The sequence below is a fragment of the Gorilla gorilla genome, chromosome 2 (assembly GCF_029281585.2).
Source record: "Gorilla gorilla gorilla isolate KB3781 chromosome 2, NHGRI_mGorGor1-v2.1_pri, whole genome shotgun sequence".
Lineage (NCBI taxonomy): Eukaryota > Metazoa > Chordata > Mammalia > Primates > Hominidae > Gorilla > Gorilla gorilla.
The window spans coordinates 48260402-48286998 of NC_086017.1; the positions used below are offsets into that span (position 1 = coordinate 48260402).

Consider the following 26597-nt stretch of genomic DNA (forward strand, 5'->3'; position numbering starts at 1 on the left):
TTTCCAGAGTCATCCACCATAGGGTTTCTCCTGGCTTTGCAATGGTCTGCCTGCCCTGAGGCTCTGGTCTACATTCTCTGTTGTTCTTGCAGGACTCAGGGCGGTGTTCATGTGCACAAGGATGGGCTGACGGTCACTTCTCCAGTACTAATGTGGGTCCAGGTAAGCGCAGGGATTCCTGTTCTCCTTCTATCCCCAGGCTGTCTCACTGGCAGACTCGGTGATTTGCTAGGAAGTCTAAAGGTGGCAGCCAATGAGAGCATCTGTTGACACCAGGTCCTCTTGGGAAAGTGGAGTTGGCATGACTCCTGGGATCAGGCTCAGCCTCAGCTGGTGTCAACACTCCCAGGCTCAGAGGACTTACAAAAAACTTCCAGGTACTGGAGCTACAGCAGATGGCAAGTCCTGCCATTAACCACCTTTAAAATACCACAGAGCAAATCTTTTCCAAACATCTGCAGTCAGGCCCTGTGGCCTCCCTTGTACCATGAAATATACAAACATAGACTGGGCATGGTGGCTCATGCCTGTAATCCCAGCACTTTGGGAGACTGAGGCAGGTGGATCACCTGAGGTCAGGAGTTCAAGACCAGCCTGGCCAACATGGTGAAACCTTGTCTCTACTAAAAATACAAAAAATTAGCTGGGCGTGGTGGCCCATGCCTGTAATCCCAGCTACTCAGGAGGCTGAGGTAGGAGAATCACTTGAACCTGGGAGGTGGAGGTTGCAGTGAGCTGAGACCGCACCATTGCACTCCAGCCTGGATAACAAGAGTGAAACTCCATCTCAAAAAAAAAAAGAAAAAAAAGAAATACAAACATAGCCCTTAGGGTCTTAGTGCTCAGCCTCTAAGATCCCTTAGCTCCCTAATCACCTAGAATGGCAAGTTATGGCCTGGCCAGTCAGACTCATATCAATGCCAAGCCAGGCCTGCCTGCTGAGGATCAACAGGAAAGGAGAATGCCTGTAGCAGGATCTGGTGACCTAGGGGGCCACAGGAGCAGGGATGTGGACAGCATAGACAGGCGTGGTAGCTCCAGGGGCTACCTCATCATATGCTGCAGGGTCCCCGAGTCCCTGAAACTGGAGGCCAGCTAAGTGTGTGTCTTCCAAAAGGTTTTTTCAGTCCTCCAATACCTATCTAACCAATTCCCTATATTAAATTATTTTTGTTAAAAATAACTGGTATGATTTATTTTTTATTGGTGTAACCCTGATTCATACACTGGAGAATTGGGGTAAAGGATGGATTTTATCCAGACAAACTGGCTAGAATGTACTTCAGAGGGGGCTGAGCCAGACCAAGGGGCAGAGTGGGAGGGTCGGGGGTTAGAGACATGGTCAGTGTCAGGAGGTCCCAGTGATGATGTCGAGGGCATCTCATAGGCCAAGGCCTTCACCTGGGGAGGTGAGCAGTGGGTGAGAGCCAGGCTTGGGGGCGGGGCCAGGGTGATTTCTGATCTGACGCAGCTTCCAGGACCAAACTTGATCCTAGCTCTGCCAGCCCCTGCTCCGGCTGCGCCCCGCTGCCTGCCCAAGGCTTGATGGGCACCCATAGAGATGGCAGCCACAGCCAGGGCTGAAAGAAGCCCTCCCAGCAAAGGCTGGGGGTGGTGGAGTCAGGCAAAAGTGAGAGAGTCTTCTCTGCCCTCAGGAAAACACAGGTCAGAGTGAATCTCTAATTCCTGCCCTGAGATCTTAGGAGGGCGGTGCCAAGCTCTGCTGGGCACCACCATCCATCCCACTCACTGGGTTTTGCTAGAAAGGAGGGTCCAACCAGACAGTGGAGGCTGGAATAGGGGCCTGGAACAGGTGGCCATCATCTCTATCCACTCCCTCCAGCCTCCGGCTCCTGGACACAGGGAGTCTGGGCCTGATGCTTTGCTCTCACGGGAGCTCTCTCCTTTGCTCTTCACTTCCCTGTTGCAGTGAAGTCAGATCACTAATATAGAGGGTTGAAAATGCGAATAAAAGAAGGCAAAAGTTGGCTGCCTTACTTTGTTAGTTTGTTTTTGAGACAAGGTCTCACTGTGTTGCCCAGGCTGGAGTGCAGTGGTGTGATCATAGCTCACTATAGCCTCAATCTCCTGGGCTCAGGTATCCTCCCTCCTCAGCCTCCTGAGTAGCTGGGATTACAGGCTCATGCCACCACACCCAGCTAAATTTTTCATTTTTTGTAGAGATGGGATCTCATTATGTTGCCCACACTTGTCTTGAACTCCTGAGCTCAAGTGATCCTCCTGCCTTGGCCTCCAAAAGTGCTGGGATTACAGGTGTGAGGTGATGGCATGCACCCGTAGTTCCAGCCACTCGGGAGGCTGAGATGGAAGGATCACTTGGGCCTGGGAGGTTGAGGCTGCAGTGAGCTGAGATTGCGCCACTGCATTTCAGTCTGGGAACCAGAGCGAGACCCTGTCTCGAAGAAAAAAAAAAATGGAGAAGTAAAATTTGAGGATTGGTGGTTTATGATTCCATTTATTTAAAATATTTTTAGCATAGTTGACCTTTTTATTTGATTGATGCCTACTTGTTTAATTAATGTACTCTAGTGCTTACAAATCCCAAGTCATGAGTTTCTTCATCATCTGCCCAGAGTACTCTGCTGTAATGGCAGGCACTTGCGTTTCAATTCTGAGGCTTGCGTGTCTGATTCAGTGGTTCTGTACAGTCATGGTGGGTTCTGTTTTTCTTCTTAGGCACTGGATATCATCTTGGAGAAGATGAAGGCTTCGGGCTTCGACTTCTCTCAAGTCCTAGCCTTGTCCGGGGCAGGCCAGGTTCGTTTGCAGCAGACTTTGTCTGCCATGTGAGGGTGACTGTCCTGGGCAATGGTGTGGGTGTTGAAGAGATGGCAACCCTTGGATGGGGAGCGGCTCATTCTTGACAGCCACTGCACAAATTTCACTGTGAATAAAAATCCCTACAACTATTTTACTTTGGAGACTGTATAACTTGTCTCGTTGCAAAAGGATCTGAGACAGTTCTTAGGAGTAAGTATTATATAAAATAGGACGCTTGGTGAGAGAACTGAGTTCCTCTGAAGGGGATGGAGGAAGCAATTGACATGAATTTATTATGACCGCTTGGGGGCACCACAATTGCTTTTCTATTTCCTGAAAGTAAAAACAAAGTCAAAAATGATCCTAATAATGATAGTAGTTTCAGTAGAAGGAAGAGTATTAATAATGATATCAGAGGACATTGACTGAGCACTTAGTGCATGCCAGATACAACTCTGAGGCCTTTCCAGATGTCATCCAACTTAATCCTTATGATTCTACAGGGTGGTGCTGTGAAGTGCTTGGTACACACTCAGGGCATACTGTCTGGGTTTGATCCCTGGCTCTGCCATTTACAGGCAGTGACCTGGGATACGTCATCTGGCTTTCTGGTGCCCCCGTATTCTCATCTGTCATAGGGTCATTGTGAGTGTAAGTACATAGCACAGTGCCTCCTATTAATACGCAGTAAACATTATTAAAGCTTGGGCTTCTGTTATTATCGTTGATATTTACATGAGGCACGGAGAGGTGATGTCACTTACCCAAGATTACACAGTGCTGGGAGTGGGAGTCAGGACCTGAGTCTATCTCATCCAGTCACTTGGCTATGCTGGGATCACTTTTCTCCATGCTGGATTACCGTATTTTCAAATCCTCACTAGGATGTAACTAATTTTTCTGAAGATGCTTCTTCCTCCATGACCTAACAGGAATTTATTGTTTTGGTTCTTGTTAAACACAACAGAGATTCCCTGGGTGATCTTGTCCACTTCTCTCTCCTGAATCCCAGGCCTGGACACCCATCTCCCTCCTAGCTAATCCCCGACCCCCATGGCTGGATATCCCACAGATGCCTCAGACTTAGCATGTCCCAGCATGAGTTCTGTCTCCCTTCAGACCTCCTCCTTTCTGGGTTCTCTTTCTCAGGGAATTCTCCCCATCCACCCAGGGCACAACTCAAGTGTCATCCCTGCCTCCTCCACCTTCCCACCCCACATCTAAGGGTCCTCACGTCCCACTGATTTGTCTGTGACTCTTGACTCTACCATCTCTTCTCCAGTGCTATCTGCTTGTCATTCTTCTCCAGGTCTCTACCGCAGCCTCCTTGCCTCCAGCCTACCTTCCCCGTGACTCCCACAAGCCCTTCATACATTCAGCTCTGTGCACGCCGCTCCCCCTGGTAATCCAGGGTTCCTACCACCTCCAAGATAAACCCCAGCCTCCTGAGCATAGTTTCAGGCTCTCAGTGCTCAGGCTGTCCCCTCTCTCTTCAGCCCATCACCCACCCCCGACCCAGCCTCAGGCCCACTGCTTAGAATGCCACTCATCCCGGGACTTGCCTGGCGCCCCTCACCTGCAGATTCTCTGCATGCAACACACACTAGGACCATTTCCTGATACTCATGACCACTTCCACTCATCTGTACCCGAGTTGGTTAGGTGCCTCTGTTCCCACGACCCCGTCACTGCAGCTCTATAGGGTTTTGTAGTTGTACATTTGTGTCCTTTTCCCTGACTCAACTCCAGTAGCCTGAAGAATAGGGACGAAAGTATCCTATTCATCTGTCGCAAGCCTGGCATGATCTATGTGCTTAATAAATGTTCATTGAATGAATGAATTGAATGAATGAATGAATGGGGTGAGTGAATAAATAAATGAATTTCAGGTAATATTACAAGCAATGTCTTTAAATGCAGTTTTGCAAAAGGCATCAAAATCCAGACCAATAATTAGTTCTTGGACCTTTTCTATAAGTTGTAGGGTAGACAGGGCAGAGTTCCTCCCCATTTTCTTGAAGTGGAAACCAAGTCCCAGGAGGGTGATGAGCTCTGTGACTAAGAAGTGGCGGGGCAGGTGTGGAGCCCAGTTCTTTGGCATGTGGTCTGGGGTCTTTCTGTGTCTTCAGGAGGCTGTGACACCGGTGTGTGGTCATGTGACCATGTGCTTGGGTTTCCCAACAGCAACACGGAAGTATATACTGGAAGGCTGGAGCCCAGCAGGCACTGACAAGCCTATCACCAGACCTCCGGCTACACCAGCAGCTGCAGGTAACTGTGGCTACGTTGTGTGAGTGTGAGAAACTTCTGCAGAGTCCCAAGTCCTGTGGGTCCTGAAGCCTGCTCATCTCAGTGTTGCAGCTGTGCTCACGCACCCTCACCAGAAGAGCTTTCAACCTCAGGCTTTTGGGGAGAGACCCCACTGGGCCAGTTCTAAGTTACAGCACAAAGGGCTGGCCCATGTGTCTCCAACCAAGGTCACCTGGGAAGAAGCGTCATGACTGCCGTGATGGGCAGTGTGACCGCCAGCCCTGGGGCAGATCTCCAAGTCAGCGCATGGAGTTTAAGCCTGTGCCTTTGCCCTCCTTCCCAGGACTGTTTCTCCATCAGCGACTGCCCGGTGTGGATGGACTCCAGCACCACAGCCCAGTGCCGCCAGCTGGAGGCTGCCGTGGGTGGTGCTCAGGCTCTCAGCTGCCTCACGGGGTCCCGTGCCTATGAGGTAGGCTGAGGATGCAGGGGGGTGCAGGGGGTGGTCTGGTTGCAAGCTCCGGAGGCATAGTGGGTGACCTGCCCCTGGGGGGATCACATGAGGTCATGGAGGTGTTGGCCCTGTGGAGCCAGCAACAGGCACTCTGGCCCCTGGGTCCTGATCCAGGCCACCTGCTGCCCTGTGTGTTCCCAGGCCAGGCTGGGTGTGCACATGGCTGTGCTCCTGACATGGAGGTGCTGTGCATGGGGGTGAGGGTACCCCCTCGATGAGAAGGCACCTCCTGTCATTGTTTGTAACCCGGGGATTACAACAGGACTTACGTTTTGGGTAGGTTTGAAGCTGAAAGAAGTCAGTGCATGTAAGGCACTTAGTGTAGTGCCTGGCAATGTTAAAAAAAAAAAAAAAAAAAGGAAAAAAAAAATAATGTCTCTGTTCCACTGGTTCAACCATGTCCCCAGGGGTGATTGTGATTAGGCCAGCTTGGGTCACATGACCTCGCTGGAGTAGAAGTTTTGGGGATAGGGCCAACTCTACTTGGGCCACCTGAAATAACAATATGTGGATGGGGAAAATACCCCGATCCCTCATCTGGTGCCTTGGTCAGAACAGTCACCGTGCTGTGTGAAGAGCAAGGGTTATTCACTCAGGGTTGTCCAGTCCTGTTGTGGGAGACGCCCTCCAGGAAGGCCCAGAAGTTACTCACTTCTCTATCCTGTGGGTGCAGAGCCATTGTTTACTGCCTGAGTATTTGATTACTAAGGACATTTTAAGGATTCAAAGGCCAAGATCACATTGTTCAGTAGATATCAAACAGATTTAATGCTTATTTTTAAAATATTTAATTATTAGAAATGAGATCTCACTGTGTTGCCCAGGCTGGACTCCTGGGCTCCAGAGCTCCTCCTGCTTCAGCCTCTTGAGTAGCTGGGATTACAAGCGCACACTACTGTGCCTGGTTGGGGCTTACTTTTAAAAGCTTTTATGGTACCTACTCCTATCCAGAGCATGCTACATTAAACTCACTGAGGTAATTATTCATTCTGTGTAGGATTTGGGTTCCTAAGAATTTATATTCCTTTTCCAGCGTTTTACAGGAAACCAAATTGCAAAAATTTACCAGCAGAACCCCGAGGCCTACTCACATACGGAGGTTGGTTAAATGTTCCTGTTTGATTGAAAGTCACAGTTGAATTCTTTTCATAATATGTTAGAATAGATACATCTTACGTGCAGTGACTGAAAACATTGATAAGCAGACATTAACAAATGATATATTTGATTTGCTTTTTTCTCATTGTCAGGACATTTCCAAAGAGGAGGGGAAGAATGGAATGTGGGAAAGAGAAGTCAGGGGTTCTCCTGACCAGAAGGGTGAGGGTGAGGGTCCAGGTGGGAGCACTGGGGACTGACGTGTTCCTGAGACCACCTGAATGGAAGATCTGGGTGTCTGAGCAGGCTGTGTCTGCTCACTTTCCTATGTGGTTAACGCAGGAGGGCTACCAGGCACATGATTGGCATAGAGTCAGTGTTTTCTTTGGAAATGTATAGGACTGGGCATTTGTGTCCCCAGCTGTGGCCCTTCAGCCAGAGCCTCTGTCACAGGAACCCAGGTTCATTCCTGGCTCCACAGTTGCTGAAGCCAGCACTTGTTGCTGCTTGAGAAACAGCCCCACGCCCTGGCTAGTGATTTTCATCTTGTGATAAGGAAACGATCAGCTCACATTAAACCAAAGCACCTTTTTAATCTTAGAAATTAACCTGTGGTTTATTATTTAATGATTTGAGGTTCCAGATTATTCTGCAGCATTAGCCATTAATGTAGGCTTTGGGTGGAGGGGTGAAAACCCTCCCTAAATTCTGTGTGTGGAACGAAGTTTGCCTGACAGAGGACAGGAGGTGATAACATTCTCTCCACAGTTCCAAAGGCCCATGATTCTCATGTGGAAGTACAGACCCTCAGGGTGGCATTGGAAATCCATCATCTGTTTCTCTGGCTAGTGCTCAGGGTCTGTGGCTTCTGAGGAGCCAGCTTTCCTGAAGCCCTGAGAGTGTCCTGGTTAGTTCTGAGGCCACACATCCACTTACCTTGTAACCAGAAGGAAATGCCAAGGAAATAGAGGAAGGAAATCAGGGCACACATTCCCCAGCATGTGGATTCCGGATGGAAACGCAGCTTCCCTAAGCCCTTTCTCACAGGGCTTTTGGTTTTTGTCTCTTTTGAACTTGGCAGTATTATGGCCCATCAGAAACTGTAGAGAATGAATGCTCCCCGAGGAGTCCGCTCATGGTATTCCAGCTGCTCCTATCTGAGATGCACAGTCTCCACCATTACTTGGGCCTTTTGTTCAAAGTTTCCACTTCCCTCTCCAGTTTTTTTTCATGCTGTGTGTGTGTCAGAAGCATTCAGTAGCGTAGGGTATGTGGAAGTGAGGCACCTCTCACTGTTTCTTTCCTTTACAGAGAATTTCTTTGGTCAGTAGCTTTGCTGCTTCCCTGTTCCTTGGCTCTTACTCCCCTATTGACTACAGCGATGGTGAGCCTCGGGGTATGGGGTGGGTGCCTGGGCAGTGTGCATGTGGCATGTGGGTGTGCAAGCGGTGGGAGCCCCACCTACCCTGAGTGGGTGCCAATCTTGTAGCCCTGTCATCTGTTGCCAGGAAGGAAGTGTATTCATTATCTTTTACCACATAACAAATGACCCCAACACTTAGCAGCTGAAGACCACCATGTTTATTTTCTCACCTAGTGTCTGAGAGTCAGGAATGTGGGGGCAGCTTAGCTGGGAGGTACTGGTTCAGGATCTCCCACAAGGTGGCAGTCAAGCTGGCAGCCGGGGCTGCAGTCATCTGAAGGGTTGACTGGGGCTGGAGGATCCATTTCCAGCATCATGCACATGACTACGGGCAAGAGGCTTCAGTTCCTCACATGTGGCTGTTAGTGACACTGCAGAGAGGGAGGGAGGAGACAGAGGCCAAGCAGAAGCTGAGGAGTCTTTTATACCCTAATCTTGAGGTGATGTGCCATCACTTTTGTCTCATCTTACTGGTCACACACTAGGTACGGTTGACCCAGTATAATGTTGGGGAGAACCTCACAAGGGGTGAACACCAGGAGGTGGGGATCAGTAGGGGCGATCATGGAGCCTGGCTCCTGCAAGGAGCTATTAAAGTTTTTGTTTCACATTTGGTGAACTCATGAGATTTGTGAGCTTCTAGAATCAAAACCCTGAAAAAAATGAATTGCAGTTGATGCCAGTGAGGAGGGAAAGCTGGGAGGAAGTTGCTGCAGGAACTCTTGGATGAGCCTAAGTGTGAGAAGAGTGTGGACAGAATGGGGGTAGAGAATGCAGGGCAGGAGCCCAGAGCCGTGGATATGGCTTCAGAATGGAGCCTGGGATGCTCTGAGCCTCGTGGGAGTTCATGGGAAGTTTTCAAGGGCTGTTGTATGCCAGGCTTTATTCTGGTTTCAGGAGAGAGAGTGACTAAGGAGTGCTGTTAAGCTTCCCTCACAATCTGGAGGAGGAAACAGGGTTCCCTACAGCTAGTTCTGTAGAACTCAGACAGGCAGAACAGTCAACTTGGAGTAGCCTGCATGTCCACCCGTTCTGCACATCTGCCACAGAGCTGATAACCGCAGCAGCTGTTCCGGGGGGCATTCCAGAGATTTACGTTCCTTAGCCACAGCTGGGCCCTCCACTTTGCCCCCCTTCACTCACCTGAGATGTCACCTCCTCATTTCACCTGGGCAGGTGACACCATCAGCATCCCAGCCCACCTCTGTCTGCCTCCACCTTGGCCCAGTGGAGGAGGAGGTCTCTCCACCCATGCTCTGGGTTCCCTGTCCTTTCCCATCCTCAGGGAAGCCTTGGGAGAAGGAGGATGTTTTAGGAAAGAGCTAGTAGGTTGATCTCAGTGACCAGAAGGAAGTTTAGAGGACTCTGAGACCTTTCCTTGAAAAGTTAGATGAGATTGAGAAATCCCTGGGGGCTGACCTGGAAACCTAAGGGACATGGAGAGTGGTTCCTGGTCAGTGTGTTGCTGCTAGTTCCAGGCCCCCTGGGAGGTCTTTGAGCAGCAGATTTCCAAGCTAACTGTAGTGTTTGAGTAGATGAGGAATATTTGGAGGAGGTGTGGTGCCGTGTGTTTCCAAGGGCCCCTCTTGTCTCTGGTTCTCTGGTTCTAGAACAACACAAGCATATATACCTTCCATGAAGAAAGAGCTCCAGGTACAAGTTGCGGCAAGAGAATTATCTCTGTGCCAGATTTGTGCATTTTCACAAAAGGTCCATTTTCAAGATTGTCTGTTGTTTGTTTCCTTCCTTCCTCAGGTTCTGGAATGAATTTGTTGGAGATACAGGATAAAGTCTGGTCCCAGGCTTGCCTTGGTGCCTGTGCACCTCATTTAGAGGAGAAGCTTGGCCCACCAGTGCCATCATGCTCAGTTGTGGTAGGTCTCCTTTCTGGTGATGTGGCTCATTTAAGAGCTGGCAGCTACCAGGGAAGCACTGTAGCACACACACACGCACGCACACACACACACACACACACACTGCACACACCCTTATTTGTTCACTCACCCACAGGCATACACATGCAGGGTCTTCAGTTTAGCCTAAGATGTAAGTCAGTGTCTGGATCAGTGCCTTGCACACAGTAGGTGCTCAGGTACATGCCTTATGGTCAGCGGGACTTTGGAAAATTCCACTAGAAATTTATTAGAATAGGGATAAAAATGGCAGGTGATTGCATAGCTAAAGAAAAAGTGCACAGAGTGCTGAAATTCTAGGGACTACTGATGAAGCTTGAAGGAGGCAGCCTTGGGGAAAATAGAAAGAAATACCAGCGGGGCTGGCACAGCACAGGCCCTGGCACTGGACAGCATGGGACTGAATTCTGGTTCTATCACCTTTGTGACTTTGTGTCTCGGTTTCCTCATCTGGAACAAGGGGAATGATGCTATTCATCTTACAGGGCTGTTGTGCAAATTAGATGAGTTAATACTTTTAAAGCACTTAAAAAATAGTGCCTGGTCCCACAGGTAATGGGAAAAACATTTACCCATCACAGCGGCCCCACACATTTGCAGTGGACACTGGCTGTGAATGCCCTGGGGTGTTCTACTTGGCCAGCCCTGTTCTCCATTGTCCTGTGGGGACAGTGGAGTAGAGAGAGAGAGAAAAAGATCTGGGTCCTGCCCCTGGGGCCCTTTGGTGGGAAATGCTTACCACAGAGCCAGAACAACCAGAAGGAACTCTGGGTGGGACAGAGTGCTGGTGTGAAGAAGGGACAAGGGCACCCTGAGGCCTGGAGGGAGTCGTGTAACTGGGAATCTTGGGCCATGTGGAGGAGGGGCTGCTGTGAGGACTTTGCGTTGGGAGTCTCAGCCACAGAAGCACTTTTGTTTTCTTTTCAGAGACAGAGTCTCACCTTGTCACCCAAGTTGGAGTGCAGTGGCATGATCATAGCTACTGCAGCCACCAACTCCTGGGCTCAAGTGATCCTCCTGCCTCAGCTTCCTGAGTAGCTGGGACCACAGGCTTGCTCCACCATGCACAGCTAATTTTTTTTTTTTTGAGACAGAGTCTCGCTTTTGTCACCCAGGCTGGAGTGCAGTGGTGCAATCTTGGCTCACTGCAAGCTCCGCCTCCTGGGTTCACGCCATTCTCCTGCCTCAGCCTCCCGAGTAGCTGGGACTACAGGTGCCCGCCACCACGCCTGGCTAATTTTTTTGTATTTTTAGTAGAGACGGGGTTTCACCGTGTTAGCCAGGATGGTCTCGATCTCCTGACCTCGTGATCTGCCCGCCTCGGCCTTCCAAAGTGCTGGGATTACAGGCGTGAGCCACCGCACCCGCCTAATTTTTTTTTATTTTGGTAGTGACAGGGTCTCACTATGTTGCTTAGATTGGGCAATTCTGCCTCAGTCTCCCAAAGTGCTGGAATTACAGGTGTGAACCACCATGCTCGGCCGTTTTTCTTGTATGATTCACACTGACATGCTGAAAACAGCCTCTGCCACCATGAGGCAGAATGTCAAAGCCAAACCATCAGCATCCAAAGTATGCCATGAGGCCAGTGCATGGAGCTGAAGGAAGAGCCATGTGGCCCTGTGGAAGCTGACAGCACAGCTTTCTGACCCGCTTTCTGACGCGGGTCAGAAAGGCAGAGAAAGGGCAGACAGAAAACAGCCAAGCCACCGGGACTGGTAATCCACACATGGCTTTTAGTTGGATGTGAAATTCAGAGCAGGCTTTGTTTGCCTTATGCGAGAACACATGCCTCCAAGAAGGAGCCTGTGCAGACAAGCAGCTTGAGGATCGGGAAAGAACTGACTCTGAAAAGGCATTTTCATTTGCCACATAGGTGTCACATGTGGGGGAACCACGCAAGACCCATGTTTTTCGTCATCCCTCTTTTTGCAGGTAGTGCTCAGATAGCCCTCCCTGCACTCTGTCTTTTTTGGATTACTTTCCTTAGAACATTGCTCTCTGCACGTTCACGTCCAATTATTGTTAATCCAGTCACTGGGGTGATAGAGCGAGTGTGTGAGGCGTTATCTGCTCCCATGAGTTTGCTTACTGGTGTCCTGTTACCTTTTTTTTTTTTAATGTTATATCCAGAATTTGGAGCTTATAAAGCAAGCACAAGTTAGGGGTTGGTTTGTTCTCTCTACCTTAAATCTCAAGATCAGCAGTTTTCGAAATGACCTCATGCTCGTGGTTTCCAAACCTGCACTGGACTTCTCTGGTGATTTGTGAACAGGAGGGACATGCCCAGTTTGTGACAGGAAGTGATGTGACTCCAGGCTCTGCAAAAGATTCCTTCAGCTCTGGTGACCTGGAGACTGTAGCATTTTCGTGGCCTGAAGGGTGGGTGGCTGTGCTGGGCAGGCGGGATTTACCTCAACAGAGCACCTTTGCTTTATCCCCGTCCCTCAGGGAGCCATTTCTTCCTACTACGTCCAGCGCTACGGATTTCCTCCAGGATGCAAAGTGGTGGCCTTCACTGGGGACAACCCAGGTGAGTATCTCAGGGAGTTTCACTCTCCAGTGAGCCTGACTGGGTCCATGCTGGATGTTTGAGAATTCCAGTCCAGCCTCTTGGTGAAGCCTTCTGTGGTCATTCCTCATCACTCCCACCCTGCGATCTGACTCCTTGTACCTGCCCCATCTTAGCTCCGACTCTGCCCTCAGGAGCTGATCAGTCTGCTCTCTCTGGATGAAAACTGCCCAGTGATTATGGAAGGCAGTCGTGCCCACCCCATCCCTAACCTGTCTTTTCTGTTTCAAGATGAATGGCTCAATTCCTCCAACCCTTCCTCTAGGACATGGTTTTAAGTCTCTGCCCTGTCATCTGATCTGCAGCAATGACTTGTTTCTCGTCCAGACACCTCATCTCCTTCCCTAGCCTCTTCTCTTCCTCCTCCTCTCCTCTGGGTAGCCCTGAAGCCACTCCTGGAGGGGCCCTCGGATCTCTGAAGGAAGGCCAGGTGGGCTACACTGAATAACACCCTAACTACTACCCCTCAACCCCACCCCAACCCCAGGAAAAGTAAGTCTTTTTCTAACGATCCACCAGATTAGGGTTACATTTAACAGTAACTAGAAAGGTTAATTTTAACCTTAATCAGAAAGATTAATTTCTGTCCTTTCAGTCTTCTTTCTGTGCTCATAAATAAGCATTGTTTCTTTTAATCAACCTGGGCAGTATCTTTCTCATTTTAACAGTTGTCTAGAGCTCAATTGTCCCAGCATTTATTTCACTGGTCCCTGATGGATGGAGGGTGGTGTTGCTTCAGTGTCTGGGCAGTGCAAACGATGTTGAGATGCACATTCGGTCTCATCTCTTTGTTGTTATAGGATAAGTTCTCAAAGGTGGGATTCCTAGATCCAAGGCTTCTGACACACACACTGCTGATTGAACCTCAGTGGCAGTGTTTGAGTGCACCTGTTCCTCACTCCCATTTTACCTTTATTCACATGTTGATTCACTCAGCATTTAGTGAGTGCCTATTATGTGCCAGGCCTTCCTTCAGCGCTGGGGCCCTTCAGCAATCAAGGCAGATAAAGATTGCTGTTGTGAGCCAGGTGTGGTAGTGTGCACCTGTAGTCTTAGCTACTTGGGAGGCTGAGGTGGGAGGATTGCTTGATCCCGGAGTTCTAGGCTGCCGTGAGCTATGATCATGCCACTGCACTCCAGCCTGGGTGACAGAGTGAGACCCCACCTATATATCTCTTAAAAAAAAAAAAAGATTGCTGTTGTGGGCTTTGTGTCTAAGGCAGGGCACAGAGAGTGAACATAACCTCACCCCCTTCTTTTCCATTACTGCCTTTGTCTTTCTTTGCTGTATATCCTTGGTGTCTTATCTTGGCCTCCTTGATTCTCTGCACTCTTGGAAGTGCCTGACAGTGGAGGGATGTTTGGACCCCTTCAGGGAAGAGACTTCACAGCTCAAATCAGCGGCCCTGCTAACAGAGACTTAACCCCGTGACCCCTATGACCTTCTCCTCTTAGGGCCTCCTGAGCGCTCAGCTCCCCTGCTCCTGCCTCCACCCTAGGGTGTGGGTGGGGGTTGGAGGTGGGGGCTCTGCCCCTGCCTGGAGAACCCTGTGGTTTGCTTTGTGGTTCCTACGTGGCCGCCAGCTAACCAGAAGCTCCCCTCCCATTCTCAGCGTCGCTGGCGGGCATGAGACTGGAGGAAGGTGACATTGCGGTAAGGCGACTTCCCACACCCATAGGCTGTTTCTGTTTCCACACTCACACCCACACTCTGATAAGTAGCAGAGATGCTGCTGGGACCCAGATCCCAGGGTCCCAGGGTCTGGGTCCCAGCAGGATCTCTGCTACTTATCAGAGTGTCTGCCAGTTCCAAAAGACAGTGGAGGGAGGGGATGGGGGCGCACATCTTTCTCAGAAAGTCATTGTTCTTTGCTAGATGGGCAGGACCCCTGCCTGCTTCACAGTGGCCAGTCTTAGTGCATGCAGTGGCAGAGGGTCAGATGTGGGGCCAAAGGGCTGTGAGCAGCGCAGATGAATAAGGAAGACATAACCCAGGCATTCCTACTTCTAGTGGGAAAGTCATGTGGGGAACCAGCCATCACCCAAACCATTATTTAGATGCAGTTGTGGGAAATCAGCACAGAAGATCCATGAGATCTGCATCTGGGGAGCTAACTCCTGGCTCATCTGGTATGGGAGGGTCAGAAGTGGCTCTTAGAAACTGGCCTTGCATCTGAGGTCTGCAGCATGAGTGAAGTGACAGGGTTAAGGTGGGTGGAGTACAGCGCGTCGCTGGCAGAGGGCAGCGTGTGTGGGCAAAGCCCAAGGTGCCCACCTCTGCCTATCTCTCCTCAGGTCAGCCTGGGCACCAGTGACACCCTATTTCTCTGGCTTCAAGAGCCCATGCCTGCCCTGGAAGGCCACATCTTCTGCAACCCGGTTGACTCCCAGCACTACATGGCACTCCTGTGGTGAGCTTGGGTGTTGGTTGGCACCATTCCCTGGGTGAGAAGGTGTGGGCAGGTCTGGCACCATCTTGAGGACCCCAAGTCATTCCACTAAGCTCTGGAATGACTCCCTCCACTTTCCCAGGCTCTGCTGGGCAACTGTGACCCCCAAGGACTCACCAGCTCTTGCTGACAGCAGAGCTGGGTGGGGAATAACCCAAGACCCTGTGTCCTTCAAGCCCAGGTTCAAATTCTGTCCTCACCAGCTATATCCTGTGTGACCTTGGGCAAACTCTGTAGTGTGGCATGTCTGAGCCACACTTTCCTCATGAGATGGGGAGGGTAAGAGCATTTACCTCACATTGTTACTGTGACCTGTCTGGCATGTGGTGGACCCTCAGCAAATGGCGGGAAGGACATCCTGCCTCCCGACGGCTCTTGTGGAAGGGACATGCTCTGTGCTCTGACCACAGGCCTTTGGAGACCTGTCCAAATCTCCTGAGGGAAATGGTTTCTGAGCTCCTAAGCCCTAAGAACCACTGGAGAATGTGGCTAGTTAATCTAGCCCTCCCTGCCTCATTGTGCCCATGGTAGAATGTGCAGAAACCCAAGCTCTCTGTCTCTACCTGGGGTCCTCTGTGTCAGCCTCCTGTGTAAACAGCCCAAGACAAGGGCGTTTCCGGCACCTCCCAGGGACATTCAGGGGCCTGAATCTGAGGAAGAGCCTCCGATACCTAAGTTTCAAAGCCTGCTTTTCACTGACTAGAGGTCGTGGTCCAGCCTGACCTGCAGTTCCTCTGCCTGAGTCTCTTCACTGAAACTCACGGGTCCAGTCAGCAAGCACCGGCTCCCTCCCTCAGAGCTATGCCCTCTTCTGCAGCTTTAAAAATGGCTCCCTCATGAGAGAGAAGATCCGCGACGAGTCTGTGTCCCATTCCTGGAGCGATTTCTCTAAGGCACTGCAGTCCACAGAGATGGGCAACGGTGGAAACCTGGGTAGGCCAGTTGGTGATGCCCAGGCCTGTGAAGGGTCAGCAGCTGCTGGCTGGAGGGGCAGGGCCTGGGGCCCCATGAGCTGGGGGAGAGGAGGGCCGTGGAGAAGTCCAGGGGAGTCCTGTCTGTCTGCACTTCTATTCCACATATCCTACAAGCTGGTGTGGAACCCTGTGTTCTGAGCGAGGGTGGGACTGTAAGGCTGTCCTTGGCTTCTGCTCTGAGCAGAACATCAGGCCATAGCTATGTCTTCTGTCCCCACCAAGCCCCTGGTGACAGCATCAGAGAGGGCAGCCTCTACCCTGGTGCATCCCCGTTCACAGCCTCTGCCGCAGGCACAAGGAAAAGTGCCCAGTGTCTGGGCAGGCCTGAGCAGGGAGGGTCTGTGCCTCCCTTGGTCAAACCTGTGTTGGTATTTTAGGATTGGCTGGGCAGCTGCTTCCTATTCCAGGCTGCCAAGTGAGAGCAGGAAGAGTTGTCTTTGAGAAAAGCTAGCTCAGGGCTCCCTGGTTCCCTTCTATCCTGTTGGAGAGAAGGAACTGAGAATATTCACAGGTCTCATCTGGGGGATGAAAGAGCCAGGGGACCCAGGGATATGGGGTCATTTTGTCCTGTTCTAAGTCTGTTAAGAAGCTGATCTTTTGTTTTTTGACTAATGACGGCTGATCTCTTCCTGGTTTTATTTCAGGTTTTTATTTTGATGTAATGGAGATCACCCCTGAAATTATTGGACGTCATAGGTTTAACACAGAAAACCACAAGGTACATGTGCTGTTGGTGTTGGAGTTACATTGGCTCCATTTGTGAGTGTAAAATTTAACAATTGCCTATCAAATTATGTTACTTTTAGGGACTTCATTCATTCACTCATCCATTAATATCATACAAACTTGTGGTGTGCCAGGGTGCATTCTAGATCCTGGGGAATCTGCAGGACCTAAGACAGACACGGTCCTTTCCCTCAGGGAGGAATGCAGAAAACCTGAGAGTTCTCTTCCTATTTAACAAATGCTAACACTATCATTGTGTATCACAGAACTTATTTCCTTGGCGAGTTTTATCCTATACCCATCAGGAACGCATGGATCTTGAGATCATGAATTTCCTCCTGGTTGAAAGAGCTGCTGAGCCCAGGAGGTACTAACGTTTATTGAGCCCATTTGGTGCCAGGCATTGTGCTCATGGTTTTCTATACCTTCCTCATTTACTTTTCTTTTTTTTTTTTTTTTAATTTTTTGAGATGGAGTCTCACTCTGTTGCCCAGGCTTGAGTGCAGCGGGACGATCTCAGCTCACTGCAACCCCCACCTTGCGGGTTCAAACGATCCTCCTGCCTCAGCCTCCTGAGTAGCTGGGATTACAGATGCAAGCCACCACGCCTGGCTAATTTTTGTATTTTTAGTAGACAGGGGTTTCTCCATGTTGGCCAGGCTGGTCTCGAATTCCTAACCTCAAGTGATACGCCCCCTCCCAAAATGCTGGGATTACAGGTTTGAGCCACCATGTCCGGCTATCATTTACTTTTCAAAGCAATAGGCACTATTGTTCCTCTTTCTAGATGGAGAGGCTGAGACTCAGAGGCTCAGGCTAAATAATCTGCCCAGAGTCGCAAGGTCAGATGGTGGAGGGGGCTCAAACCCATTCCTCTCTGGCTCTGAAGCTGCTGTTTTCTTTCTCCTCCAAAATGTGACCTTTCTCAGGAAGGATTTAGTTGGTTCTTGCTCCTCGAAATTGACATTGCTGCTAGAGAGTCACTGGAGAGTCATCACCACATTTTGGGTTGTACCTGAGAGATGTTTCTGACCCCAGTAAATGGGGGGTTTATGTAAGACACTCTGTCTGGAAACTGTAACTGTCAGAGTTGGCGTTGGATTCAGTGGCAGATGATGGCACTACATGTTGGATTATGAGTGGAAAGCTTTGTATAAAGTAGGAAGTTCATCTCAATCTTCTGATGGAGGATCAGTTTGGTTTCTTTTGTTAGAGTGAGAAGCTATGCCTGTTCTCTTTCATGCATATCAATCCTAGATTTGTCAAGGAGAAAGTAGTGTTCTTCATTCATTCATTCAACCAGCAGATATGTATGATTGGTGCCAGGCACCGGGGACACAAAGGAGAACAAAACATTGGTGGCCCTTGTTCTCCAGAGCCTGCTGTCTAGGAGGGAGAGGGACAGTAGACGACTGAATGAGCACGTACATGAATGCAGCAGGTGCTAAGGCTAGGTGGCAGAAGAACAGAGTGCCACAAAGGAAAGCAGCTGGTGGGCGGGTTGTAGACTTACCCTGGGTGGGGTGATCAGGCCTGGGCCTTGCTGAGAAGGTGGCCTTTAGGTTGAGACCTGAAAGTACTCAGGATCTCACCATGGAAAGAGTAGGATAGACTTTCAGGCAGAGGGAGCAGCTTGGGAACTAGAAGAAGGTCAGTAAGGTTAGAGTGTAGCTGTTTATGAGGGGGATGGCGGCAGGTTCTAGCATTGGTCTCAGGTGCCAGAGAAGCAGGAGTGAGCCTGGGGTTGATGCCCATCAGTGCTAGCTTGAAGGACATGCCACAGGGGTGGGATCTCAGTGTAAGCTCGTGGCTCTCACTTATCTAGTATGTACTGCATTTTCCAGGCTCTGTTGTCTAATCTGATCATTGCAACAACCCTAAAAAACAGGCGCCACTATTACCTCCGTTTTGTTAAGAAAAAGAATGATAGCAAGACTAATGTAACTTATTGAAGATTGCAGAGCTGAATGGTAGACAGAACTTGAACTCTCAGCTGCCTGAGACTAAGTTCTGTAATGTCTCTTGACTCTTCAAAGTGACATGCATGTGAGGCTGTGAGCTTGCGTGCTTGAGTAGTATGTTTGTGTGAGTGTGTGTGACAGGCAAAGATAGTGGTTAAAGAGCCCAGCTATGAGTTTCAAATCTGGGCTGTTGTTTAAAAAGATCACACACAGACACACACATACACACATGAATGGACAATGAGAGTTCCTTACTCTGTGCCCACCTTTTCCCGGAGACAGGTTGCAGCATTCCCTGGGGATGTGGAGGTTCGAGCACTAATTGAAGGACAATTCATGGCCAAGAGGATTCATGCAGAAGGCCTGGGCTATCGAGTCAGTAAGTGAGCCACTGGCAGCATGTGTCCCGGGGTGGGGGCTCAGGGCCAGCTCACTCCCGGGGGCCAGGGCTAGTGGGGCAATATCTACTAAAGTTTTCTTACAGGGGGACTTGTGCAGGGGGAGGTGGAGCCTGACCTCGGGGATGGGGTGAGAAAGTGTCAATTGGCACTTGTAGGCAAGCATAGAATAGCAGACAGGTTGTTCCCGCTTCTCAGCTGTGTCCACAATAGCCTGACCTTTTGGCCAGGACCTGTAAGACTTGGGAATGGTCTTTCTGAAACCCTAAGCTCCAAGCTGCAGATGAGCTGTCCTGAGCTCTGGACTGCAAAGACATAGGCAGTGCGAGGTCTGGGGACATGAATGGATCTTGGCCTTCTAGCCTGGCCAGGTCCCATTGCCTGTGGGACACAGTCTGGGTCTTTCAGCTTGGACAGGGAAGAGGGGGATGTAGTACCACTGTCAAAACTCGGAAGACTGATGTCTTAGTTCATTTTATGTTGCCTATAACAGAATACCTGTTCCTGGGTAATTTATAAGGAAAAGAAATTTATTTCTTATAATTATGGAGGCTGAGAAGTCCAAGGTTGAGGGGCCATATCTGATGAGGGCCTGCTTGCTAGTAGGGCTCTCTGCAGAGTCCTGAGGAGGTAGAGGGCATCACATGGTGAGGGAGCTGAGTGTGCTGGCTCAGGTCTCCCTTCCTCTTCTCAGAAAGGCACCAGTCCTGGTCCCACGATAACCCGTTAATCCATTAACCTGTTAATTTGTTAACCCATGAATGGATTAATCCACTCATAAAGCCCTCATGACCCAATCTCCTTAAAGGTCCCATCTTTCAATATGTCATGTTGGAGATAAAGCTTCAACATGAGTTTTGGAGGGGACACATATTCAAACCATAGCAACTGGCATGGAGAGGGCAGACCCAGGGCCGGGGGAGGCAAAAGGAGGAGAAAGGGATTTCTGAGAACTTGAGCTGTAGAATAATCAGCATTAGGATGTCAGTGAGTTCCCCTTACAGGTGGCGTTGGAATGGTCTAAGGGTCTGTAAGGAGGTTGGACTGGCCGCCTATAGAGTCCAGGTTTCTAAGATGTATTTGTCTCTCTGGGCTATAGCTGTTGTCACTAGAGAAGGTAGTGAAGCTGCTTTGCTTGAGGGCCTTCCTATGATACTTTATGGACAATCCAAGTTCTATGTAATATATATTTTATACCTTTGAATCAACTGAGTAAAAGGATACTATAAAAATACCCATTAGAGAAACCTCTTAGAAAACCTGTTAGACAGCATCTGCTAAAGCTGAATATACACCTACCCAGCAATCTCATTTCTAAGTAAAGGCACAACAGGAATTTGTGCATGTGTTTACTAAAGATGTACAGGAGAACATTCATTGCAGTACTATGCTGAATAGCCCCACAGTGGAAGTGGCCCAGTGCCCATTAATAGTAGACAGAAAAAATGCATTGTGGTGCATTTGTACAACAGGATACTACACACAAATGAAAATGAACCAGCCTCAGTGATACACAATGAAATGGGTGAATCTCACCAAATGTAACACTGAGCAAAAGAGGCCAAACACGGACATACATATGGCAGGGGTCTCTGTACATCAAATTCAAAAGCAGATGGCACTACAGGCCAGGCACAGTGGCTCACACCTGTAATCTCTGCATTTTGGGAGGCCGAGGCAGGTGGATTGCTTGAGTCCAGGAGTTTGAGACCAGACTGGGCAACATGGTGTGTTGCGGGAAGTCAGGGACCCCAAAGGGAGGGACTGGCTGAAGCCATGGCAGAAGAATGTGGATTGCGAAGATTTCATGGACATTTATTAGTTCCCCAAATTAATACTTTTATAATTTCTTACGCCTGTCTTTACTGCAGTCTCTAAACATAAATTGTAAAGATTTCATGGACACTTATCACTTCCCCAATCAATACCCTTGTGATTTCCTATGCCTGTCTTTACTTTAATCTCTTGATCCTGTCAGCTGAGGAGGATATATCGCCTCAGGACCCTGTAATAATTGCATTAACTGCACAAATTGTACAGCATGTGTGTTTGAGCAATGTGAAGTGTGGGCACCTTGAAAAAAGAACAGGATAACAGCAATTTTTCAGGGAATAAGAGAGATAACCTTAAACTCTGACTGCTGGTGAGCTGGGCAGAACAGAACCATATTTCTCTTCCTTCAAAAGCAAATGGGAGAAATATCGCTGAATTCTTTTTCTCAGCATGGAACATCCCTGAAAAAGAGAATGTGCACCTGCGGGTAGGTCTCTGAACTGGCCCCCCTGGGTGTAGCCTGTCTCTTATGGTCGAGGCTGCAGAGATGAAATAAACTCCAGTCTCCCATAGTGCTCCCAGGCTTATTAGGAAGAGGAAATTCCCACCTAATAAATTTTGGTCAGACTGGTTGATCTCAAAACCCTGTCTCCTGATAAGATGTTATCAATGGCAATGGTGCCCGAAACTTCATTAGCAATTTTAATTTCGCCTCGGTCCTGTGGTCCTGTGAACTCACCCTGCCTCCACTTGCCTTGTGATATTCTATTATCTTGTTAAGTACTTGATGTCTGTCACCCACAGCTATTCGCACACTCCCTCCCCTTTTGAAAATCCCTAATAAAAACTTGCTGGTTTTTGTGGCTTGTGGGGCATCACGGATCCTACCAACGTGGGATGTCTCCCCCAGACACCCAGCTTTAAAATTTCTCTCTTTTGTACTCTGTCCCTTTATTTCTCAAGCCAGCCGATGCTTAGGAAAAATGGAAAAGAACCTACGTGATTATCGGGGCAGGTTCCCTGATAATGGTGAAACCCCTTCTCTACAAAAAATACGAAAATTAGCCAGGCGTGGTGGCACATGCCTGTAGTCCCAGCTACTCAGGAGACTGAGGTGGGAGGATTGCTTAAGCCTAGGAGGTTGAGGCTGCAGTGAGCCATGAGACCCTGTCTCAAAAAAAAAATTAAAAAAGCAGACAAAACTATTTACTATTGTTGGAAGTCGGGATAATTAGTAGCTACCTTTCAGAAGGGGCCTGTGGGGTGCTGTCAATGTTCTGTTTCATGTTCCATGGGTGTGTTTAGTTTGTAAAAATTTATGAAGATTATAGGCTTATGATGTGTGCATTTTTCAGGATGTGTGTTCTAGGTCAATACAAGATTTTAACATGTGTAAAATGACCACCATGAGCATTCCAATTGCCCTCATCCCACCACCCTAAGTGTAAAAAGACGTTTCCCAAAGGTCTGCAAAGACTTCCAAGTTCCCTGAAAATGAGACTGGGTGAGCAGGGCAGGGTTGGTGCTGGAGTTGGTGGAGTGCCTGGCAGGGGTCCTCTGGCTGTCAGAAGAGAACCCCAGGGAACGGAACAGCCCAGCATACAGGGAGAAGCAGTTAGGGCAGAAGGCCCCCATGGGCTCAGGAGGAGCTGATGGGATTGTGGCATTATTCCCAGCCTCTAAGGCATTTCTTGTGCAAAACAGCATAGAGTTACTTATCCTCTTAGCAAGCTTAAATGCAGAATCAGACCTGTCTTGCCGCTCTGCTGAGTGATCACTTAAATAGACATACTTGGAACCAACAGAGGTTGCATGCACGTGAGGACTCATTCTCCAGGCTGCTGTGAGGACTCATTCTCCAGGCTGCTGTGTGGACTGGCCAGCTCTTTCGTTCTTGCCCAGACATCATCTCATTTGGCTTTAATAGTGTCTAAGGGCAATAAAGAGGCACTTTGAATAAAAATGATTATTGTGATACTAACAGCTGCCAGCATTTGTTGGGCACTGAGTGTGTGCCCGGCCCAGTTCCTTAGCAATTAATCTTTATTAACAACAGTACCTCTGAAGTAGGTACTGATATGATTCCCACTTCACAACCGAGGAAACCAAATCTTGCAGTGGTTAAATAACTTGGTCAGGGCTGGCAGAGCTGGGATCTAAACCAAGCCAGTCTGGCGCCAGACGCTGGATTCTCAATCACTGGCTGAACCTGCTTTTTTTAAGGCACAATCGCCCTCTTGATGTTTATAGACACCATCAGACATGATAGAAACCAGCTGGGCAGGGCTAATAAGCCATAGTTTTCAGTTTATATTTCAGTGTGTTTCATGTTGTTTAGGTTGATTGTAAAAACAGTCAAACCTTGTAATAGCAAGTTTGAAAAATAAAGAAAATGGGCCTGGTGCTCACGGTGGAGGCGGGAGGATCACTTGAGCCCAGGAGTTTGAGACTGGTAACAGAGAGACCATATCTTTACAAATAATAATAATTATAAATATCCCGGTATAGTGGCATGTGCTTATGGTCCCAGCTACTGGGGGTGGGGTGGCAGGGGTGGCAGGAGGCCGGGGGGATCGCTGGAGTCTGGGAGGTCAAGGCTGCAATGAGCTGTGATTGCACCACTTCACTCTAGCCTGGGCGACAAAGCGAGACCATGTCTCAAAAAAATAAAGGAAAATGACTCATAATCCCATCCCCTCTCTCCAACCACTGGTATCATTTAGGGGCATTTTCTCCCAGTCTCCTTTATGAGCTTATTTCCATACAGCCATAGTTTTGTTCCTTTGTACCTTATGTGCAAAGGGTGTATACAAGAACCAAAGTTTGTCAGAAGTCATCTTTGTGGTGCTGCGTATGATGGCCAGGTTACTTTTCCTGCATTTGGGTACTGAGGGTGTTCTTGTTTTTTCTGTTTGTTTGTTTTCTTTGTTTTGTTTTGTTTTGTTTTTTTGGAGACAGGGTTTCACTCCTGTTGCCCAGACTGGAGTGCAGTGGTGCGATCTCGGCTCACTACAACCTCCACCTCCCGGGTTCAAGTGATCCTCCTGCCTCAGTCTCCTGAGTAACTGGGACTACAGGTGCACACCACCACGCCCAGCTAGTTTTGTATTTTTAGTAGAGACGGGGTTTCACCGTGTTGGCCAGGCTGGTCTCGAACTTCTGACCTCAAATGATCCACCTGCCTCGGCCTCCCAAAGTGCTGGGATTGCAAGTGTGAGCCACCGTGCCTGGCCATTGTTCTTGGTTTTCCAACGTGGAATCACACTAGAGCATCTTCCATAGCTTGAATTATTTCCCCAGGAGGATGGCAGTCCTTCTCTCTTCCCAGACACTGTCTTCACGGCCAGCGATGAAGATGGGAGAAGCTGAGAGGTGGGGGCTGAATGTCTTCTCCTGGACAGAGCCAAGGGGCTGGATGGAAAGCAGCAGGTCTTAAAAACAACTGTTTGTTTTAAAATACATAACGAATGGATGTCTTTTTATCATAAAAGATTCATGCAAAACAGAAATATGGAATAAGAAGCAAATGCCCCCTTCATATGCCTCCCAGACTCCTTTCCTTCCTTCCAGACTGTGACTTCCTTCCTGTGAGTTTCTGTGTTAGACTGAATCATACGGAATTGCCAATATTGAAGAAGTTTTGATTTACAAAAATGGCAATTTCATATGGTTCGACCTGATATGTGTGTGTGTGTATATATTTAACAGAAATGCTATTACATTCTATGTGTTATTCTGAGACTTGCTTTCCATAACAGTATCTACAGGTCTACCTTTTTGTTTTCTAATGACTGGCATGAGGTCTGATAAATTATTTTATAGCCCTAGTTGAAGGACATTAAGATTATTTCTTGTTTTGTTTTGTTTTTGTTTTTGTTCTTGTTTTGAGACAGAGTCTCACTCTGTCACCCAGGCTGGAGTGCAGTGGTACAATCTCAGCTCACTGCAACCTTCGCCTCCCGGGTTCAAACGATTCTTGCACCTCAGCCACCTGAGTAGCTGGGATTACAGGTGCGCGCCATACCACCTGGCTAATTTTTGTATTTTTGTAGAGATGGGGTTTTGCCATGTTGCCTAGGCTGGTCTCAAACTCTTGACCTCAAGTGATCCACTCATCTTGGCCTCCAAAGTGCTGGGATTGTAATCTCCACTTTCACCATCTCATTCTATGCCCTATACCCTTGTCCCTAGTTCATTCTTGTTTGTGTATTTTTTTTCCCTTGAGCACGTTAGCTAAAGGTTGGTATATTTTATTAAGCAATGTTAATATTTTGTTTTGTGCTCCCTTTTATTAATTTCTAATTTTATCTTTTTAAATGCCTTCCTTCTACTTCATGAATTTTTTCTTTTTCTGTATTTTTAAGTTGAAATTTTAGCTCATTTATTCCCATCCTGTATTAACTTCTAATTTATGCATTTCAGAATGCTACATGTTAACTTTATTTACATAACATATCTTTCATTTCTAAAAAGATAGTAATTTTCATCTTTTTCTGCATCAATGGGTGGTCCTTCAAACTGGCCCCTCGTCCTTTTGACATATCTTCCATCATTCCTTGAGCATTTCCATAGCTTCTAGTATAAAAAAAGTTTCAGGCTCATCTTGTTTTTTCCTTGGATCAGCCCTGTAATCTTCCATTTATCCAAGGGGCCCTGACTTCTCTGAGTGGGAGAGATGTTTGGATGCTCTCTCTGGATGCTCATTTTTACTGGGATGATGCTGTTCCCAGCCCCTTTCAGTGGGCTGAGCTGGGAATATGTTAGGATATATAACAACCCCTTTCAGTGGGCTGAGCTGGGAAATATTAGGATATATATATATATCCAAATATATATATAAGTCTGTATCAATGCACACGTTACCTTTCTATTTTTCTGTCTGTCTACTTCTCCATGTGTTGAAAAACATGAGTTCAACCCTATGCACTCCACTTCCAGTCCAACACCATGGGGTTCATTCTGGCTTTCTTCCTTCCCATATTTGTATCTTATCCTAACAGTGACAAAGTTGATTCTTCTGACCCCTCCAGATTGCTGCCTCCTTGACATGCAAGCCCCATTTTGGCTTCTCTGCTTACCCTTACCTGTGTTGTCTCTGTGTCCTCTTTCCAGCAGCCTCTTGAATCTGCCCCACTCTGGTTATGTACTTACATGTGGCCCTTGAGCCACTTCTGTTTGCCTATTTAATGGCTTTTTAGAGAAGGAAGAAGAAAAAAGAAAGGTAGGAAGGTAGGCAGGCAATAAATATTTTTAAAGGGAAGGGTCCATTTACATTTAATGTAATTATTGAAATGATTGGATTTAATTGAATCTATCCATTTATTTTTTATTTTTTAATCCATCCATTTACAAAATGGATTACATATCAATTTTGCTTTTTCTTTTCTTTTGTTCTATATGTTCTTTTTTCTTTCTTATTCTTTTCCTGTCTTATTTTTGGATTAACTGAGCAATGTCTAGTATTCCATTTTATCTCCTCTGTTGGCTTTTTAAGGTATACACTTTTTAATTGATTTTTAAATTGAAATCCTTAATTTGAAAAGTCTGGTTTGCACTAATATTATACACTTGAATTTTTTACGAACATGCTTGCACTACAAGAATGACTAAAAGATGTCTTCCGGGCTAAAGGGAAAATCATACCAGATGGAAAGTCAGAGCTTCAGGAAGGAATGTAGAACATCTATAAAAAGTGGATTCTCTTAAGTTTTACTTTGTCTGAAAATGTATTTATTTTACTTCATATTAAAATAATGTTTTCTGT

General features: G+C 48.0%; 1 protein-coding gene across 4 annotated transcripts in view; it reads left to right on the forward strand.

Annotated features, from left to right (window-relative positions):
• XYLB (xylulokinase) overlaps positions 1-26597 on the forward strand; it is an 82844-nt gene that overhangs the window by 13737 nt on the left and 42510 nt on the right. For all 4 annotated transcript variants that reach the window (XM_019024711.3, XM_063703703.1, XM_055381291.2 and 1 more), the window contains exons 3-15: positions 93-162; positions 2698-2778; positions 4966-5052; positions 5375-5503; positions 6579-6644; positions 7955-8027; positions 9822-9940; positions 12431-12512; positions 14165-14205; positions 14847-14962; positions 15819-15934; positions 16620-16693; positions 18945-19041. In XM_019024711.3, coding sequence (XP_018880256.3) covers positions 93-162; positions 2698-2778; positions 4966-5052; positions 5375-5503; positions 6579-6644; positions 7955-8027; positions 9822-9940; positions 12431-12512; positions 14165-14205; positions 14847-14962; positions 15819-15934; positions 16620-16693; positions 18945-19041 — 1151 coding nt within the window. The remainder of the gene's footprint in view (positions 1-92; positions 163-2697; positions 2779-4965; positions 5053-5374; positions 5504-6578; positions 6645-7954; positions 8028-9821; positions 9941-12430; positions 12513-14164; positions 14206-14846; positions 14963-15818; positions 15935-16619; positions 16694-18944; positions 19042-26597) is intronic.